At 39.0% G+C, this 15,729-nt stretch overlaps 1 protein-coding gene across 9 annotated transcripts in view; it reads left to right on the forward strand.

Annotated features, from left to right (window-relative positions):
- LOC132398269 (sodium- and chloride-dependent neutral and basic amino acid transporter B(0+)-like) overlaps positions 1-15,729 on the forward strand; it is a 169,419-nt gene that overhangs the window by 139,974 nt on the left and 13,716 nt on the right. For 8 of the 9 annotated variants that reach the window (XM_059977434.1, XM_059977433.1, XM_059977430.1 and 5 more), the window contains 3 exons: positions 10,969-11,068; positions 15,002-15,111; positions 15,195-15,365. In XM_059977434.1, coding sequence (XP_059833417.1) covers positions 10,969-11,068; positions 15,002-15,111; positions 15,195-15,365 — 381 coding nt within the window. The remainder of the gene's footprint in view (positions 1-10,968; positions 11,069-15,001; positions 15,112-15,194; positions 15,366-15,729) is intronic. The other variant, XM_059977435.1, reaches the window with a different exon arrangement.

Raw genomic sequence — 15,729 nt, forward strand, 5'->3', positions numbered from 1 at the left:
GCTGAAATGGCTAGCACGAGGGGACACAGTTTTAAAGTGCTTGGAAGTAGGTACAGAGGAAATGTCAGGGGTAAGTTTTTAACGCAGAGAGTAGTGAGTGCATGGAATGGGCTGCCAGCAACGGTGGTGGAGGCAGATACGATAGGGTCTTTTAAGAGATTCCTGGATAGGTACATGGAGCTTAGAAAAGTAGAGGGCTATGGGTAACCTTAGGTAATTTCTATGTAAGTACATATTCAGCACAACATTGTGGGCTGAAGGGTGTGTATTGTACTGTATGTTTCCTATGTTCTATGTTTCTATACTTAAGATTCATTTATTAGTATAGATGTTCCCAGTCAGAAGATGTTGAGCCTGGGGGAAGAATAGAGGTACAGAAGTTTTTTGTCAATAGAACTGTGACAGCAACTGAACAATGGGATTTAGAAATACTGTTTCAATTTTGTGAAGATAATTTGAGAAGTCACATCAGGTAATTCCCATCCTGCGCTGTAAGCTACATTTCATTAATGAGTAATAGAAGCTCAGGTTTTGGAACCATTACAAAATAATCCAATAACTCAGTGAAGGGATACTTGTTTCTCTGTTAATGATTGAAGGAAGATTGATTAAAGAGGGTTCCTCAGTGGTGGTTAGATGTGCCAGCTGCATAGGGCAGTTTGGTGAAGGGAAATGTAATATGAGAGTGAACAGAGAGAAAGCTGAGTTGGTTAAATGACAATACAGACAATGTAGGAAATGTGATGTGTTTCAAACAGAGTTTGAGATGGGGTCTGGAGTTGACCCTATTGACCTGTGCTGCTATTGAGAGAGAGAGGGGGAGGCGTCTGGCACAGATGTGAGAAAGAGACACAATTTAATGTTATGGCTCCTCAGCTGATTATTTACCTTTTCTCCAAGGACACTTTAACCTGCTTTTTTTTTACAAAAAATGTTTTATTGAGTTTTCAAATGATTACAGAAAGAAAAAAAAATATCTACCCTTCCCCCCTCCGCTTAACCCCCCCTAACATCCCTATAGAAGAAAAGAAAAAGAAAAAGAAGAAAAAGGAAAGAAAGAAAGAAAGAAAGAAAGAAAGAAAGAAAGAAAGAAAGAAAGAAAGAAAGAAAGAAAGAAAGAAAGAAAGAAAGAAAGAAAGAAAGAAAGAATGAATGAATGAATGCCTGGATATTGGAAGATCCCCACATACTCCATGGAGTTCATAATAACTTTAGTATATATATATTTATTTATTTCCCCAAATAACCAATTATTTTATCTTCGGAGCACCTATATATTTAATCCTGTCTTTTGTAAATAAGGGTGCCAAATTTTCAAAAATGTTTCATATTTATCTCTTAAATTATAAGTAATTTTTTCAAGTGGAATACAGCTGGAAATTTCATTCTTCCAACAATTTATACTTAAGTATGAATCCGATTTCCAAGTAACTGCAATAGCCTTTTTGGCTACTGCCAGTGCAATTTTTATGAATTCTTTCTGATATTTATTCAATTTGGGTTTCAGTTTTATCCCTTCAATATCGCCTAATAAAAATAATATTGAGTTATGTGGTAGTTGTGTTCCAATAAAACTCTTAAATTTGTCCAAAAAGGTTGAATTTTAGAACAAGACCAAGTAGAATGTAAAAAAGTACAAATTTCTTGGTTACATCGGAAACACTGATCAGATAAATTTGGGTTTAATTTATTTATTTTTTGTAGTGTAATATATAATTGATGTAAAAAATTATATTGCACTGATCTTAACCGGACATTTATTGTATTTGTCATACTATCAAGACATAGTCTTGACCAATTTGTTTCTTCAATTTTAATTTTCAAGTCAATTTCCCATTTTTGTCTTGACTTATGGATTCCTTGTTTAATTGCCTGCTTTTGAATCAAACTATACATACAAGAAATAATTTTTTTAGTTTTTCCTTTTTGAATTAAAGTTTCTATTACATTACATTTCGGCAATAACATTGTTTGACCCAATTTTTCTCTTAAATAAGCCCTTAATTGGAAGTAACAAAAAAGAGTGTTTGATATTTTATATTTATTCTTTAATTGATCAAATGACATTAATATACCTCCTTCAAAACTATCTCCTATATATCTAATCCCTTTTTGAAACCAATTATATCAAAGTTCATTATCCATTGTAAAAGAAATAAGTCTATTTTGATTTAAAGATCTCTTTGCTAATAAAGATTTCTTTATCTCATCATCAACATTTATCTTATTCCATAAATCAATCCAATGTTTTAATATAGGAGATTCTTTTCCTGTATCCATTTAGATTCTCATTTATATATAAAATCTTCTAGTGTATTTTCTCCTATTTTATCTAGTTCTATTCTAATCCATGCAGGTTTATCTTTATCAAAAAAGATGCAATAAATCTAAGTTGATTTGCTTTATAATAATTCTTAAAGTTTGGAAGTTGTAACGCTCCTAGATCAAATTTCCATGTCAATTTTTCCAACGATATTCTTGACATCTTAACTTTCCAAAGGAACTTCCTCACATATTTATTTAACTCTCGAAAAAACTTCTGGGGTAGTTGTATTGGTAGTGATTGGAATAAGTATTGTGATCTAGGGAATATATTCATTTTTACAGTATTTACTCTACCTACTAATGTTATTGGTAATATCATCCATTTATCAAGATCTTCTTGAATTTTTTTTCAATAATGGCAAATAATTTAATTTATATAAGTTCTTAATATCATTATCAACTCCTATACCTAAATATTTTATACCGTTTATTGGCCATCTAAATTGAGTTATTAATCAATATTGACTTTAATCTCCTTTAGTAAGAGGTAAAATTTCACTTTTATCCCAATTTATTTTGTAGCCTGATATTTTCCCATATTCTTCTAATCAAGAGGATAATTTATGCAACAAGTACAATGGGTTTGTTAAATAAAGCAGAACATCATCAGCAAATAAGTTAATCTTGTATTCCTCCTGGTTAACTCTGAAACCCTTAATATCTGGGTCCACTCTAATTAATTCAGCTAATGGTTCTATCGCTAGCACAAATAAAGCAGGTGATAATGGACAACCTTGCCTAGTTGACCTTGTTAACTGAAATGGTGTTGAAATTTGACCATTTGTCACTACTTTAGCTTTGGGATTAGTATTTAAGGTTTTAATCCATTTTATAAAGGATACTCCTAATCCATATTTTTTCAATACCTGAAATAAAAAATCTCATTCCAATCTATCAAATGTTTTTCTGCATCTCAAGCAAATGCCACACTCATTTCCTCCCTCTTTTGTGCCAAATGACTTATGCTAAATAACCGAGTTACATTATCTGCCGATTGTCTATTTTTAATAAATCATGTTTGATCCATATGTATTAATTTTGGTAAGTATTTAGATAATCTGTTAGATAAGATTTTTGCTATTATTTTATAGGCAGTGTTTAACAAATAAATATGTCTACCGTAAATTCCGGACTATAAGCCACTACTTTTTTCCCACGCTTTGAACACTGCGGCAACACTGCGGCCTATACTACGGTGCGGCTAATGCATGTTTTTTTTTTCATGCCGCCAAAAACATTTTGCTTCGTAACAGTAGACCAATAAAATTGATGAGTAGTTCACAGAGGTCCAATGAAATTGTACGATAAATCAAGTGCACTTTCACAATTAAATTATTGTAAATCAGTCATGTGTACTCACCCTCATCAACATGGAAAACACTCAAAGAAAAGCATATGATGCAGCTTTTAAGTTAAAGGCGATCAATCTGGCGGTTGAAGAAGGAAATTGAGCTGCTGCACATAATCTTGGCATAAATGAATCGATGTTGAGACGGTGGAGACGCCAGCGTGAAGAACTGAGTCAATGCAAAAAGACGACAAAAGCTTTCAGAGGTAATCATAGCAGATGGCCCGAACTTGAAAACCTTCTTGAAGACTGGGTTAACACACAGAGACCAGGCGGCCGCGGTGTTTCCGCCGTGCAGATCAGACTGAAGGCTAAAGCAATCGCCACCAAAATGAAACTCGAAGACTTTAGAGGTGGGCCATCGTGGTGTTTTAGATTTATGAGACGAAAAGGCCTGTCCGTCAGGGTACGCATGACTCTGTGTCAGCAGCTCCCTCCCGACCACGAGGAAAAGCTTGCTAACTTCCACACCTTCACTCAAACAAAGATAGCGGAGAATTCCATCGGGCCAGATGATATCATAAATATGGATGAAGTACCTTTGACGTTTGACCTGCCTCTAACTCGGACTGTTAATAAAAAAGGTGACTCGTCCATCACACTGAAAGCAAGTGGCCATGAGAGAATGCATTTTACTTGTGTTCTGAGCTGCACAGCATCCGGACTAAAGCTTCCACCGATGGTGATTTTTAAGCGGCTGACAATGCCAAAGGAAAAATTCCCAAAAGAAATCATGGTGAAAGTCAATAAGAAAGGTTGGATGATGGAGAGTCTAATGAAGGATTGGCTGAGAGAGTGCTACGCCAAGCGACCAGGGGGATTTTTTCACAGAAAAAAGTGGCGCTGCGCGTTGAGTGGGAGGCTTGGATGACGAGCGGCGAGAAATCCTTTACCAAAACAGGACGCATGCGAAGAGCATCTTTAACTCAAGTCTGCCAGTGGATCCTAAATGCGTGGAGCCATGTCACAACTTCCACCATCACCAGCGGGTTTCGAAAGGCTGGACTGCTGCATGATGAAGAGGACCGCGTGCGCTCAAGTGAGAGCGACAACGAAGAGACTGAAGTGAGTGACGAGATCCTGAGGTTGTTCAATTCGGACACTGAAAGACTTTGATGGTTTTAGTGCGCAGGAGGAAGATGAAGAAGGCGATCAATAACTTTTCCTGGTAGGCTGCAGTATGTATATTTTTTTACCAGTCGTTAGGAGATAGTGGAATGTTGTTTGTGCACTGTTCAGTAAAAAAGTATACGCAATGTTATTTGTGTGTAACCGATACATATGTATATTTAAATGTAGCTGTGTTACAGGCACTGTTTGGAAAAAAGCATTTGCAATATGTATTTGTTTATGTTACCATACGGATTTAATTAAAAGTTAAAAAATCCTCACGTGTAATATCTTTCTGTGTAAATATCTCATATTACAACGTGGGACACCTGCGGCTTAAAATCCAGTGCGGACTGTACAAGTACAAAATTGATTTTCTTTCTAAAATTAGAGCGTGCGGCTTTTAATCAGGTGCGCTCTGTAGTCCGGAATCTACGGTATATGATGTTGGCTTTAAAAAATCTTTATCTTTTTTTGACAATACTATTAAAATAGCTGTCGAAAAAGATTCTAGAAGTGTATGCATTTTTTCCGCTTGGTGTATTAACTCCATAAAAGGAGGAATTAAGAAATATTTAAACTTATTATAAAATTCAGGCGGAAAACCACCTTCTCCTGGGGATTTATTACTTTGAAATGATCCTAGAGCTTCTTCGACCTCTTTTAATGTAAAAGGCACATCTAATCCCTTCTGTTCTTCCGAATTCAATTTTGGAAGAGTTATTTGTGATAAAAACCTTTGTATCTTGACATTATCATTTTGTGATTCTGATTTATACAGTTCGGAATAAAAATTCTTAAAAGTTTCATTAACTTCTAAAGGTTTATGAGTAATTTTATTTACTCTTGTTCGAATTGCATTTATCGTTTTAGAAGTCTGGTCTGTTTTTAACTGCCATGCAAGAACCTTATGTGATCTTTCACCTAGTTCATAATATCTCTGTTTAGTTCTCATAATTGCTTTTTCTGTTCAATATGTCTGAAGTGTATTGTATTGTAACTTCTTGTTAACAAGTTGTCTTCATTTTTCTTCTGTCATATATCTTTGAGATTCTTTTTCTAATTTTGTAATCTCTTTTTCCAGTTGATCTATTTCTACCAGATATTCCTTCTTAATTTTAGAAGTATGACTTATTATCTGACCTCTCAAATATGCCTTCATTGCTTCCCACAATATAAATTTATCATCAACTGAATGTGAATTTGTATCTAAAAAAACTGAATCTGCTTTTTCATAAACACAAAAATCTTGATGTTTTAGTAATATTGAATTAAATCTCCATCTATGAATTGATTCCTCTTTATCTATCATTATCATTGTCATTATCAAAGAAGAATGATCTGACAATATTCTTGCTTTATATTCCATATTTTTCACTGTCTTGAATATTCATTGTTAATGGGAAAAAATCTATCCTTGAATAAGTTTTACGTCTATTTGAATAAAATGAATAATCTCTTTCTTTTGGGTTAATTCTTCTCCATATATCAATCAAATTTAAATTTTTCATCAATGATAAAATTAATTTTGCTACTTTTGATTTTGTGACAACCTTTGTTGATCTATCTAAAACTGGATCTAGACAAAAGTTAAAATCTCCACCTATTAATATTTTGTCATGTGCGTTTGCCAAATTCAAAAAGACCTCTTGTATAAATTTTACATCATTTTCATTTGGTGCATAAATATTCATAAGAGTCCATAGTTCTGGAAAAATTTGGCAAAGTATAATTACATATCTCCCTGCCGAATCAATTAATACATTTTGTATTTTAATTGGTAAAGTTTTATTAACCAAAATTGCAACCCCCCCTCACCTTTCAATTAAATGAAGCTGCAATAGCATTTCCAACCCAATCTCTTTTTAATTTCCAATGTTCTATCTCTGTTAAATGTATTTCTTGTAAAAAACTATATCTATTTTCATTTTTTTAATATATGTTAAGATTATTTTTCTTTTCACTGGTCCATTAAGCCCATTAACATTAAAACTTTAAAAATTCAGTAAATTAGTCATTATTTTTAATTAGGTTACTCCAATCTATAATAATATCAAATCTTTCAACTTTCATGGTACCTTGGGGAATCTTTTTAAAATTCTCCATGTTGCTATGTGTGTCCCCTCCGATCATCCAGTCAAAGAAAGAAAGATAGAAGAAAAATAGATTATAAAGAAAAAAACAAAATGCCCCCCTACTAATGTTGTGGATAAAAAAGAACACAACATTACCCCACTCTATTGTACGGGTCATGGCGATCGCCATGATTACACATGTGAATCCCATAGTAATCGATCCAAAGCTCCCCCAGCTACCCCACAACATAAAAAAGTATATATATGAGAAGAAGAAAAAAAATACTACTCTCAATTAATATTTCTCAAATTTTGCCTTTCTCCCCTGTATCATCCTTAAATGTCCATCAATTCCATTCACTGTCCCTGTCTTCATCTTTAATCCATTACGCTTGGAAATCTCTATGTGCAGTTAGTGAATAATTGGGAGTTTTTGTGCTAACTCTTACGCTTCTCAATAATTGGTAAAAAAATTTCTTTTTCCATCCTCCAAAAAATTTCTCAGTGTTGCTGGGTGACGCATTATGAATTTATAACCCTTTTCCCATAAAGCTTTTCTCATTGGGTTAAATTCCTTCTTTCTCTTCAAAAGGTTATAACTTATATCAGGATAGAAAAGAACTGCTTTCCCTTCTATCATCAATGGCCCTTTTCTCTTTCTGGCACATTGGGCAGCCGCCTTCAGGATCTTTTCTTTATCTTGATATCTTAAGCATTTTATCAAAATTGATCGTGGATTTTGATCAGCTTGAGGTCTTGACCTTAAGGCTCGAAGAGCCCTTTCGATCTCAAATAGAGTTTCTTCTTCCATTTCCAAGTTTTCAGGGATCCATTTTTGAAAAAAAATTATTGGATTGTGGCGACCCATTTCCTGGCGCATCCGAACCGACTCACAATTAGATAGCCTACGGGGGTTTGCGAGCACAGAGCTTTGGAGCCTCTGCGCCATGGGGGGCCGGTTGAGGGAGGCTTAAAAGTGAGGCCGAAGTTTTCGAATAAAGTTTTTTCCTTCGACTGCAGTTACCGACTCCGTGTCGTAATTTTAGCGCTGCGTGTAGCACACCGCTACAATTGGTGACCCCGACGGTCCAAACAATTTTTGGACCAGAAATGACCGACGCCGCCTCTGTTCATGCAGTTTCGTTGAATCTGCCGGGTTTCTGGACACAGCGCCCGAACCTATGGTTCCAGCAAGCCGAAGCCCAATTCCACGTTTGCCAGATCACCTCAGAAGACACCCGCTACTACTATGTGGTGAGCTCCCTCGACCAGGACACAGCAGCCCAGGTCGCGGAGTTCGTACAGTCGCCCCCGGCAGATGGCAAGTACACGGAATTCAAAGCCCTGCTCCTCAGGACTTTCGGACTCTCACGGCGTGAGTGGGCTGCCCGTTTACTGCACCTGGGCAGACTACGCGAGAAGCTCGGTAACCTGGCCCCCATACCCACTTCACAGCACGGGCGGCACCCGACCTGCGTACCCAAAGACCTGCAGAACTGTAAGTTTGTGTTTGTACGAAGGGGCGGCCATACGAGGGGCCGTTTATGGTGCTCCGGAACAACGGGTCCACGTTCGTGCTGGATGTTGGGGGGAAAGAGGAGGTTTTCACGGTGGACCGCCTCAAACCGGCCCATGTGGACCTGGCGCAACCGACCGAGTTTCCGGCACCTCGGCACAGAGGCCGACCTCCCAAGCAGGTTCTGGCCCAGACTGTGGACATTGGGGTGTATCGCCGGTTCTGGGGGGGGGGGGTTATGTGGCGACCCATTTCCTGGCGCATCCAAACCGACTCACAATTAGATAGCCTACGGGGGTTTGCGAGCACAGAGCTTTGGAGCCTCTGCGCCATGGGGGGCCGGTTGAGGGAGGCTTAAAAGTGAGGCCGAAGTTTTTGAATAAAGTTTTTTCCTTCGACTGCTGTTACCGACTCCGTGTCGTAATTTTAGCACACCGCTATAGGATCTTCTCCTTCTATATCTTCTTTAAGTCCAACAATCTTAATATTGTTTCGTCTACTAAAATTTTCAAGCTTATCCACTTTTTCCAACAATTGTTTTCTTTCTGATGTCCAGGCAGAGAAATTATCTTCCATTTTATTCATTCTTTCAACCATGTCTTCCATTGTAGCTTCCAAATCTATAATTCTCTTTTCCATTTTCCCCTGCCTTTTTATCATTTTATCAAACATAATCTGCATATTTATCATATTTTAAAATTTATTTTAATGCGTTTAATTTTTCTAATTTACGCATTATTTGCATCAAAGTTTTTTCTATATTTCCAGAAAAACTTTTACCTCCATCTTCATCTGATTTTTCCAGAGAATCTGAATCTGCCTCAGATTCACTTTCACTTCCGGTTTCAACTGTAACTGGGATTTGTAGTTCAGGTTGCTCATGTTTGCACAGTTCTTGTTGGTCTTTTTCTTTAGGAATGTCCGATGTTGCTGCAGTTTCCTGTTCTGTATCACCGGAGGTAAAATGTACCTGAGCCCGCGGTTCTCTGGCAGCAGTGGGCCTTGATTCTGTTCCAACTTGCGTTGTCTTCACGGTAGTAGTGTTCTTCATCTTCTGTTTATGACACATAGTTTGAAACAATCCGGAGTAGTTTATAAGTAACTTTTAGAAAGTATTTACTAACTTTTCTTCACGTAAACATTAATTTACTGATTTTTTACGGGAGAGCTGGATTCCCGTGTCTCGATCCTACGTCATCACGTGACGTCCCCCCATTTTAGCCTGCTTGTTAAGATTCGTGCAGAGACCGCAGGGAGGAGCCGGTTGGTAGACAGCCAGTGTCCAGCATGTGGAGATAAAAAGCAGGTCTGCTAAGACACAGGCAGACACACCACGGGACACTGAACGAGCTCTGTGCACCCACGTGAAGGTGTGGGTGTTTGGAGGATCGACTCGGGGATTCGATCAGTGGCTCACAGTGTGTGAAGGTGCGACCGGTGGGGAACTGTTCGTGTGTCCACCCTCGCCTGGGTGACAGGTCCACCACTGAAGAACAGTCGTACGTGGTATGGTCATAGTCAGTGACCCCAACAGGAAGACAACGGGAAGATTGACAGCAATGGCTTCACCTCTCTTTCTCTCTCTCTCTCCAACAATACTCAAACAACTACCTCGACCTGAACTGAACTGAACTCTCTGCATCATATCATAAGACTGTATCCATTTACCCCTAGCTCTGAAAGAGCCTGGTTTTGGTTCCTATTTCCACACTTCTGTACATATCGTTGCTAACCTGTTTCATATATTAGTACTGTATTATAGTACTGTATTGCTTAGTTTACTAATAAACTCTATTAGTTTCCGGTAACTCATTTGTAAGGCCGGTGATGTTGTGGGGGTGGAACTGGACTCTCTGACGGTGGTGTCTGAAGATGTTGTCCAAGTTGCATGCCATCTTGGACAATGTCTCCCATCCACTCCATAATGTACTGGTTAGGCACAGGAGTACTTTCAGCCAGAGACTCATTCCACTGAGATGTAACACTGAGCGTCATAGGAAGTCATTCCTGTCTGTGGCCATCAAACTTTACAACTCCTCCCTCGGAGTGTCAGACACCCTGAGCCAATAGGCTGGTCCTGGACTTACTTCTGCTTGGGATAATTTTCTTCTTATTATTTAATTATTTATGGTTTTATATTGCTATATTTCTACTCTATTCTTGGTTGGTGCGACTGTAATGAAACTCAATTTTCCTCTGGATCAGTATGTCTGTCTGCCTAATACCAGACTCCAAAGTGTTTTCTATTTCTGCTGGTTCTTAACCCGGTCATGGGAGATGTTTTCTTGGACAGGCCACTAAAATCATGAGCACAATGTTCTCAGGGGTTAAGATCAGACAGCAATTTTCATAGCAAGGGCATTACAGAGGGTCACTTTGTATTAGTGAGATCACATCTGGAGTGATGTGCTGTTTTGTCATTCCAATTCCAATTATTGTTGGATCTAGAAATCAGCACTGAGCATAAGGGAACAGAAAGATGTTAGTGGCTGACTTATTCTGCGTATGTGTGCACATATTTATATCCCATTAATCCTGTATTTTGAAAGTTGAAGGCCATGTTTTTTCATGCAGCATTTTCATTTTAATTTTAGGGTGGAGTTTACTGGTTAAATTTAATAGATTATTTCTGTACTGGATGGATTCTCATTACAATCGCCCTGCTGGAACTCATTGGCCTAAGCTGGGTTTATGGTAAGTATGGTGTTAAACTAGGAAGGGAAAAAAAAACGATGCAACTAAACCAAATAATTAAAGTCCAGAGATCATACAGACCACTGAAAACAAATTAGCTAGTGTTCTAATGTACATTTACCCTTAATCTAAAGATTGTTGGTCAGGAAAAAAAACTGTCCTCTTCCTCACAAGGCCATAGTGAGATGGGAGAAGGAAGCAGGCGCACACCCACTGAACTTGCTTCGTTTACCACAATGTTGTTGTGGTCTCCCTGTCTGAGGAAGGATGCATGTGCTTGGGAGGGAGAGTAACAAGCACTTACTAGATTGATTCCTGAGACGATGAATTTCACATGGCAGGCCATTGACCTGATCCATCAGCTCTGTTTCTCTCCCCAAAGCTGCTGCCAGGCCACTGTGTATTTCTAATGTTATCTGTAAGTATTACACATTCCCGTCATCTGTTGTGTTTTGCTTTTGGATTGTCATTTGTCATACAGAATTTAAGAGAATGAGTTGAAATTGAAACATAGAGGAGCTGGGGTAGGTGCTGAATAGATACTCCTCTTAGAAGGAGAATCTAGAGTTTGATATTTCAGGAAGGTGGTCACAAATTATCAGAGATACAGAATGATATTTCATCACTGAGAAGGCTGTATCCTTCCCTCAATGTCCTGTAGATAATTTCCAGTGTCCAGTACCCTGAACACAATTATAAGGTAACTGGATGAAAAGTACAGGGAGGAATGTCAGAGGTATGTTTTCTACACAGTGTGTAGATCTGTTGTCGTTACCTTGTAAGTGTCTGGAGCACCCTGCCAGTAGTGTAGTAGGGGTATTTAAGAAACTCTTCATCACAACCATGGATTTGGCAGCGCAGCAGATACGGCAATTGTGTTTGTAAATGTGCATGTGTCAGCTAATTATTATTTCATTGTGATAGTTTTTAACTCCATTCATTCCATTGGAGTGCTTGTCAAGACTTGGACACAGCAATGTTTCACTGCCAGTTTGCATTCGGCCTTGCCTGAGAAAGTGGTCTGTCGAGTCACTGACTCTGAAGACCAGCGGTACTCGTTTTATTCTTAGTTGTTCATTTCAGCCGCAGTGTTGGCTTCATTTTCCACTTGAGAGTTTCAGTTAATGGCCCTGTTTGGCCTAGTGTTTATTGTTTTCTTTTTGCTTTAACACTGTTCACATTAAAATCTGTGAACTATCGACCTGATTCAGTGTCTCTCACTCGACACTTGGGCCATGTATGAACCAGCTGACAGCAAGTCTCGACCACACAAAGATGGACCCAGCGGAGAGAGAGCAGCTGACCTTCGCCATGAAATTCATTGGTCAGAGTGATCCATTGAGGCAACAGTGTTCTTTTGGAATTCCTATGTATAAACTCTTGTTTCTGTCTCCAGTGTGACAGAAAGATCTTGCCAAGTAATGGATCTAGCAAAGTTTGAACAGTTACATTTTGACATGGGTGGCTTGAGAAGAGGGTGCCTTCTATTCTCGGTGCATGTCCTGATTCTACATTCCGAGAGTCCCAAGTTAACATTGAGTTTCTCTGATATCCATTCCAAGCTTTTCAAGTTACTTGTACCCAGGTTCCCAGCTTTGTGATCCTATGACTCAGGGCTGCATAACAAATGAGCGCTTCAAGCAAGCTTATCGCTTGATTCAACAAATCATCATTCAAGTCAATAGTGTAAATTCTGAAAGAGCCCTACTCCAAAAGCTGATCCCTGGCTGGAGTAAGCAAATACACAAGTAAAGTAACTCTATCAAGAGTATTGTTAATCTCTTGATGAAAGTCATAGTACAGATTGGGAAAAGTGAAATTTCTTGGAGCAAATTGAACAGATCTACAGAGAACCAGCTAGCTTAGCAATGAAAGAAACCAATCTATGCTGTCTTGATGTGTAAAATTGAGAGTATATCCTAAATGCCTCTGGAAAAATTATGTAAGATAAAACACTGTAAGATTTGAAAAGGTTCCTTCTCTGGGTTTCAAGGTTCCCAAGACTTTTCTCTGTGATCCCAGGGTTTTTTTTCAGGTCATTTCCAAGGCTTATTCAATGTGTTTGTAGTTTTTCAATGTCTTCCCTATCTCAAGCACTCCCAAGCCTCCCTCTCAGCCCCACCTGAGGTTTCTTAATCTCAGTCTGTTGGGGTTCTCAGGTCTTCCTGGGCCATCAAGTGCCAGTTATAGAGAGGGGGGTCCTGTAGTGACTACTTCAGGCCTGTGCAGGGCATCAGAGAACATTGGGCTCTGGTGTTTTTAGAGCACCTGAACTGCTTAACAACAGTTATTGATGGTTTAAGAGTTCCTTGCATTTTTTTCAAGCAACTTGCTCTTTGTAATGCAGTTTTCTGGTGCTTTCTGTTTAAGGTTAGGTTTGTTTTAATAGACTGTGTTAGTTTTATTGTTGAAGTAGATGCCTGATTAGCTCCAATTGGAGGGTCCTCATTTTGAGAATGGTTTGTGTCACGGTGTCACTTGGTCGAGCTACCTCTGTAAAAGCTTTTGTTTCTGTCTCTACATGGAAGTCTTTGTCTCCAATATTGGCAGTGCACACCACGGCATTTGTCTTCCAGCATCACTGTCGGACATCTTGGACAAGTCCCTCATCTGGGTCTTCCAGCGGACACAGGTCTGTGATGCCCCTGTCATGACCATGGATTTGGCAGCTCAACAGATTCGACAATTGTACTCGTGAATATGCACGTGTCAGCTGATTATTATTTCATTGTGATAGTATTTAACTCCATTCATTCCGTTGGAGTGCTTGTCGAGACTTGGACACAGCAATGTTTTGCTGCCTGTTTGCATTCGGCCTTGCCTGAGAAAGTGGACTGTCGAGTCACTGACTCTGAAGACCAGCGGTACTCATTTTATTCTTAGTTGTTCATTTCAGCCACAGTGTTGGCCTCATTTTCCATTTGAGAGTTTCAGTTAACGGCCCTGTTTGGCCTAGCGTTTATTGTTTTCTTTTCCTCCCAACTCTGCTCGCATCAAAGTCTGTGAACTATCAACCTGATTCAGTGTCTCTCACTCCGCACTTGGGCCATATCCGCACTGGGTGACACTCGTAGATAGGCACATCGATAATAGAAAAGTAGAGGGCTATGTAGGAGGGAAAGGTTAGACTGATCTTAGAGTAGGTATAAAGGTCAGCACTACATCATAGGCAGAAGGACCCATACTGTGCTATAGTGTTCTAGATGACTATTGCCGGAGCTTCACTTAGAATGCAGAGAATTTGATCACATTCCCAATCTGTGTTTTGTAGCTAATGGAAGAGGCTTTGCAGTCACTCACCAGAGGATATCCAGCGTCTGACCTGCTCTCCTTCTAGGGTTAGGATAATGTGGCAGGTCCAGATGAGCTTCTGGTCACTGCTGGCACCATATTCAAGGTAACAACAACAGACCTTTGGATGTGGAGATGATGCCAGAAGATAGGAATAAGACTCATGGCCAACCACAGCAGACTGAATGACTAGCCTCTGCTTCCATTTATCATTTTCACAGAAAATGCAGGGAAAAACAGGAATGGCACCAACAATGTTAAATGACTGAATCAATGATCCAGAACTTGAACAAAGCATCTGGAGAAAAATGTTTAACTTCCACCATGGCTTCAGCAAATCATCATTTGGTTAGTTAAGTGAGAATCATGAAAGAAAGCATCCAGCTGGTTAATAAGCTTTGGGGAAGAGAATTTGGTGCCCTGACTTAGCACAGTCTAATGCCCCAAATTCATGGCAATGAGATGATTCTTAAATTGCTTTGGCTGCTTCAAATCACTATAACATCACAGGTCGAGGAGGCGGTTCGCCATCACCTTCTCAACAATTGTCAAAGATGAGTTTTAAATGCTGACAATTCCAGCAGAATCTATACATCCTGAGAAACAAGTAATTGAGATTTTCTGATTTCCTGCTGTCCACAGGGGTAAACAGATTCATCAAGGACATTGAGATGATGATTGGAGAAAGGAATTTTCTCTTCTGGCTGTGGTGGAGAGTCTGCTGGTGTTTCATCTCACCATGCATGCTGTTGGTAAGACTTCACATCTCGCACTGATTTAAACCTAAGATAACCCAATCTCAGAATTTCTGAACTTTGTGAAATCATTTAAACAGGCAATATTAACCTGGTCTTTAGCAACATTTGCTCCTCCATCATATGGACCCATGGAGTACCCCGTCTGGGCAACACCATTTGGCTGGTTTTTGATCATCCTGTGCATTATGTGGATTCCTGTCATTGCCATTATGAGAGTTGCCCAAGCAGAGGGCTCAACATTGTCCCAGGTCAGTGAACATCTTGAAATCTTCCAAAGAATAAATCCATGAAATAATGCTGAGGGTGATGTTTTATTCACTGGATTGATTGACACAGAGTCATCCAGTGCTGGATCAAGGCATGGATGGTGGTTGGTAATATCTATGGATTTTTAGGATAGTTGGGATTTGAGTAAGTATTCAGGTTGATCTATAGAAGTGTATGAACTCACTATCGTAGTGTAGTTGGGGCTGAGCTGAAAGCTCCAGTTAACTCTTCAGGTCTTTCTTATGGTTGTCATAAATGGGCCAATTAGTAGCCATCTTTGGGTCTTCATCTTTAAAAAGAGGAGGAAGGGGTGGTTCAAAGAGATGTCCAAGATGCCAGAAAGGA

Source organism: Hypanus sabinus, chromosome 8 (assembly GCF_030144855.1).
Source record: "Hypanus sabinus isolate sHypSab1 chromosome 8, sHypSab1.hap1, whole genome shotgun sequence".
Lineage (NCBI taxonomy): Eukaryota > Metazoa > Chordata > Chondrichthyes > Myliobatiformes > Dasyatidae > Hypanus > Hypanus sabinus.